General features: G+C 26.5%; 1 protein-coding gene and 1 long non-coding RNA gene across 6 annotated transcripts in view; one reads left to right on the forward strand and one right to left on the reverse strand.

Annotated features, from left to right (window-relative positions):
• Positions 1-6000, reverse strand: part of LOC133664793 (glutamate decarboxylase 1-like) — a 46170-nt gene that overhangs the window by 36837 nt on the left and 3333 nt on the right. For 4 of the 5 annotated variants that reach the window (XR_009828631.1, XM_062069708.1, XM_062069706.1 and 1 more), the window contains exons 3-4: positions 4380-4469; positions 859-965 (exon numbers count right to left, since the gene is read on the reverse strand). Coding sequence is in view for 4 of the 5 variants with exons in the window: in XM_062069708.1 (XP_061925692.1) it covers positions 859-965; positions 4380-4469 (197 nt within the window). In the remaining variant the exon portion in view is untranslated. The remainder of the gene's footprint in view (positions 1-858; positions 966-4379; positions 4470-6000) is intronic. The other variant, XM_062069707.1, reaches the window with a different exon arrangement.
• The window catches only part of LOC133664805 (uncharacterized), a 37604-nt gene that overhangs the window by 30394 nt on the left and 1210 nt on the right, over positions 1-6000 (forward strand). The window lies entirely within an intron of this gene.

A 6000-nucleotide genomic window follows, 5' to 3' on the forward strand; every position in this document is an offset into this window, starting at 1 on the left:
AAAAAATAATGATAATAAAATAATACAAATGATAATAAAATGTATAATGACAATAGAAATAATAAAATGATACAAATAATCATGAAAATACAAATAATGATAATAAAAATTATAATAATTAAAATAATGGTCATAAAAATAATTATCATAAAAATAATCATAAAAATTATAATGATCATAAAAATAACGTTCATAAAAATGATTATAATAAATAATTATAATAAAAAATTGTCATAAAAATAATAAAAAATGACAGTAAAATAATGATCAGAAAAATAATAACGATAATAAATAATAAAAATAATGATAAAAATGTATGATAATACAAATAATAATACAAATAATAAAACAATAATAAAATAATACAAATAATAATAATAAAATGATAACAAAATAATGATACAATAATAATAATACAAATAAAAATTATAATTAAAATAATGGTCACAAAAAGAATGATCATAAAAACAATAATCATAAAGATGATAATTATCATAAAAATAACGTTCATAAAAATGATTATAATAAATATAATAAAAAATGGTCATAAAAATAATAGTAAAAAATGATAGTAAAATAAGGATCATAAAAATAATAACGATAATAAATAATACAAATAATGATAAAATTAATGATAATACAAATAATAATAATAAAACAATAATAAAATAATAATAAAATGATAACAAAATAATGATACAATAATAATAATACAAATAATGATAAAAATAATGATAATACAAATAATAATAAAAACAATAATGATAATACAAATAATAATAATAAAAACAATAATGATAATACAAATAATGATAATACAAATAATAAAAATAATAATACACAACATGAATATTTCACCTTGGAGTGAGTGCGATGTGACTTGCAGATGTAATCGATCAATAAGTTGATCAGCTGCTGAATAAACATCCTGGTTACTTCTTCTCCTCCTGATGCTGGCAGCAGCTCTGTCATGTATTGATTATTGATCACACTACTATATGACACATCATGTACACTATATTGATTATTGATTACTCTCCTATATGACACATCATGTACACTATATTGATTATTGATCACACTACTATATGACACATCATGTACACTATATTGATGATTGATTACTCTCCTATATGACACATCATGTACACTATATTGATTATTGATTACACTCCTATATGACACATGTACACTATATTGATTATTGATTACTCTCCTATATGACACATCATGTACACTATATTGATTATTGATCACACTCCTATATGACACATCATGTACACTACATTGATTATTGATCACACTCCTATATGACACATCATGTACACTATATTGATTATTGATCACACTCCTATATGACACATCATGTACACTATATTGATTATTGATTACACTCCTATATGACACATCATGTACACTATATTGATTATTGATTACTCTCCTATATGACACATCATGTACACTATATTGATTATTGATTACTCTCCTATATGACACATCATGTATACTATATTGATTATTGATCACACTCCTATATGACACATGTACACTATATTGATTATTGATTACTCTCCTGTATGACACATCATGTACACTATATTGATTATTGACTACACTCCTATATGACACATCATGAACACTATATTGATTATTGATTACACTCCTATATGACACATCATGTACACTATATTGATGATTGATTACACTCCTATATGACACATGTACACTATATTGATTATTGATTACACTCCTATATGACACATCATGTACACTATATTGATTATTGATTACACTCCTATATGACACATCATGTACACTATATTGATTATTGATCACACTCCTATATGACACATGTACACTATATTGATTATTGATTACACTCCTATATGACACATCATGTAAACTATATTGATTATTGATTACACTCCTATATGACACATCATGTATACTATATTGATTATTGATTACACTCCTATATGACACATCATGTACACTATATTGATTATTGATTGCTCTCCTGTACGACACATGTACACTATATTGATTATTGATTACACTCCTATATGACACATCATGTACACTATATTGATTATTGATTACACTCCTATATGACACATCATGTACACTATATTGATTATTGATGACGCTCCTATATGACACATCATGTACACTATTTTGATTATTGATTACTCTCCTATACGACACATTATGTACACTATATTAATTATTGATCACACTCCTATATGACACATCATGTACACTATATTGATTGTTGATTACACTCCTATATGACACATCATGTACACTATATTGATTATTGATTACTCTCCTATATGACACATCATGTACACTATATTGATTATTGATTACACTCCTATATGACACATGTACACTATATTGATTATTGATTACACTCCTATATGACACATGTACACTATATTGATTATTGATCACACTCCTATATGACACATCATGTACACTATATTGATTATTGATTACACTCCTATATGACACATCATGTACACTATATTGATGATTGATTACACTCCTATATGACACATGTACACTATATTGATTATTGATTACACTCCTATATGACACATCATGTACACTATATTGATTATTGATCACACTCCTATATGACACATCATGTACACTATATTGATTATTGATTACACTCCTATATGACACATGTAAACTATATTGATTATTGATTACACTCCTATATGACACATCATGTATACTATATTGATTATTGATTACACTCCTATATGACACATCATGTACACTATATTGATTATTGATTGCTCTCCTGTACGACACATGTACACTATATTGATTATTGATTACACTCCTATATGACACATCATGTACACTATATTGATTATTGATTACACTCCTATATGACACATCATGTACACTATATTGATTATTGATGACGCTCCTACATGACACATCATGTACACTATATTGATTATTGATTACTCTCCTATACGACACATCATGTACACTTTATTAATTATTGATCACACTCCTATATGACACATCATGTACACTGTATTGATTGTTGATTACACTCCTATATGACACATCATGTACACTATATTGATTATTGATTACTCTCCTATATGACACATGTACACTATATTGATTATTGATTACACTCCTATATGACACATCATGTACACTATATTGATTATTGATTACACTCCTATATGACACATCATGTACACTATATTGATTATTGATCACACTCCTATGACACATCATGTACACTATATTGATTATTGATTACACTCCTATATGACACATCATGTAAACTATATTGATTGTTGATTACACTCCTATATGACACATCATGTATACTATATTGATTATTGATTACACTCCTATATGACACATCATGTACACTATATTGATTATTGATTGCTCTCCTGTACGACACATGTACACTATATTGATTATTGATTACACTCCTATATGACACATCATGTACACTATATTGATTATTGATTACACTCCTATATGACACATCATGTACACTATATTGATTATTGATGACGCTCCTACATGACACATCATGTACACTATATTGATTATTGATTACTCTCCTATACGACACATCATGTACACTTTATTAATTATTGATCACACTCCTATATGACACATCGTGTACACTGTATTGATTGTTGATTACACTCCTATATGACACATCATGTACACTATATTGATTATTGATTACTCTCCTATATGACACATCATGTACACTATATTGATTATTGATTACACTCCTATATGACACATCATGTACACTATATTGATTATTGATTACACTCCTATATGACACATCATGTACACTATATTGATTATTGATCACACTCCTATGACACATCATGTACACTATATTGATTATTGATTACACTCCTATATGACACATCATGTACACTATATTGATTATTGATCACACTCCTATATGACACATCATGTACACTATATTGATTATTGATTACACTCATGACATCATTAAACTATATTGATTATTGATTACACTCCTATATGACACATCATGTATACTATATTGATTATTGATTACACTCCTATATGACACATCATGTACACTATATTGATTGTTGATTACACTCCTATATGACACATCATGTACACTATATTGATTATTGATCACACTCCTATATGACACATCATGTACACTATATTGATTATTGATTACACTCCTATATGACACATAATGTACACTTTATTGATTATTGATTACACTTCTATATGACACATCATGTACACTATATTGATTATTGATTACACTCCTATATGACACATAATGTACGGTATATTGAGTATTGATAATATGATGAATTATTGACCTTTGCTGTAGATGTTGCTGAAATCAATTTGTTTCTTTTCTCTCATTGAGTCCTCACACTCTTTATTCATCTTGCTCCTTGGCACTCCTTCTGTCAAATCATACAGACAAATATTAATACACAATAACATGTTATTTATAAAGTTATATTAATATACAACAACATGTTAATAAAGTTATATTAATATACAAGAACATATTATTAATAAAGTTATATCAACACACAATAACATATTATTAATAAATGTATATCAATATACAATTACATGTTATTAATAAACTTATATGAATATGTTATTAATATATTATAATTTTATCAATATTGAATGACATGTTATTAATAATGTTATATCCATATATAATACCATGGTATTAAAGTAATATGCATATACAATAACATGTTATAAATAAAGTTATATCAATATACAATAACATGTTATTAAGGTAATATTAATATACAATAATGTAGTATTAATAAATTAATATAAATATAACATGTTATTAATAAAGTAATATTAATATACAATAACATGTTATTAATAAACTTATATCAATATGCAATAACATGTTATTAATAAAGTTATATTGATATACAATAACATGCTTCTTTGTACTCCTGTCACACATACAGCAAAACTTTATGACATAAACTTACATTAATGTACAATAACATGTTATTAAACAAAGTTATATTAATATACAGTTACATTTAGGAAATAAAGTCACATTAATGTACAGTAAAAGTAAAAAGACAGAACATTGAACAGTATTATGCATTATTAATAAATATAACTTAGACTGTAAAAATAGAACATTGTACAGTATTATGCATTATTAATAAATATAACTTAGACTGTAAAAATAGAACATTGTACAGTATTATGCATTATTAATAAATATAACAGACTGTAAAAATAGAACATTGTACAGTATTATGCATTATTAATAAATATAACTTAGACTGTAAAAACCAAACAAAGTGGTACAGCAACAGACTGTAAATATTACAGTTAGACCAAATATGACTAATAAGGTCAAATCTATGAGAGCAATATTTCATACTTAGTTGTGTCTCTTAAGGACACAGCGAGGTCGTTAGTGGTGAGGTCACATTTGCATATTATTCAAATGATCTGCAATCAACCACAACACCACTTACTGTACTTGGCATAAACACACAACTTCTTTCATAGCACACAATGAAAACATTCATAATCGCACTGCACCATCCTCTAAGTCTGTGCAACATGATATGAATATATTGAGTTATATAATTAATAATCACACTGCACCATCCTCTTAGTATGTGCAACATGATACTGATTTATATAGTTAATAATCACACTGCACCATCCTCTCAGTCTGTGCAACATTATACTGATTTATATAGTTAATAATCACACTGCACCATCCTCTCAGTCTGTGCAACATTATATGAATATAGTGAGTTATATAATTAATAATCACACTGCACCATCCTCTTAGTATGTGCAACATGATGCTGATTTATATAGTTAATAATCACACTGCACCATCCTCTCAGTCTGTGCAACATTATACTGATTTATATAGTTAATAATCACACTGCACCATCCTCTCAGTCTGTGCAACATTATACTGAT

This window comes from Entelurus aequoreus, linkage group LG14 (assembly GCF_033978785.1).
Source record: "Entelurus aequoreus isolate RoL-2023_Sb linkage group LG14, RoL_Eaeq_v1.1, whole genome shotgun sequence".
NCBI lineage: Eukaryota > Metazoa > Chordata > Actinopteri > Syngnathiformes > Syngnathidae > Entelurus > Entelurus aequoreus.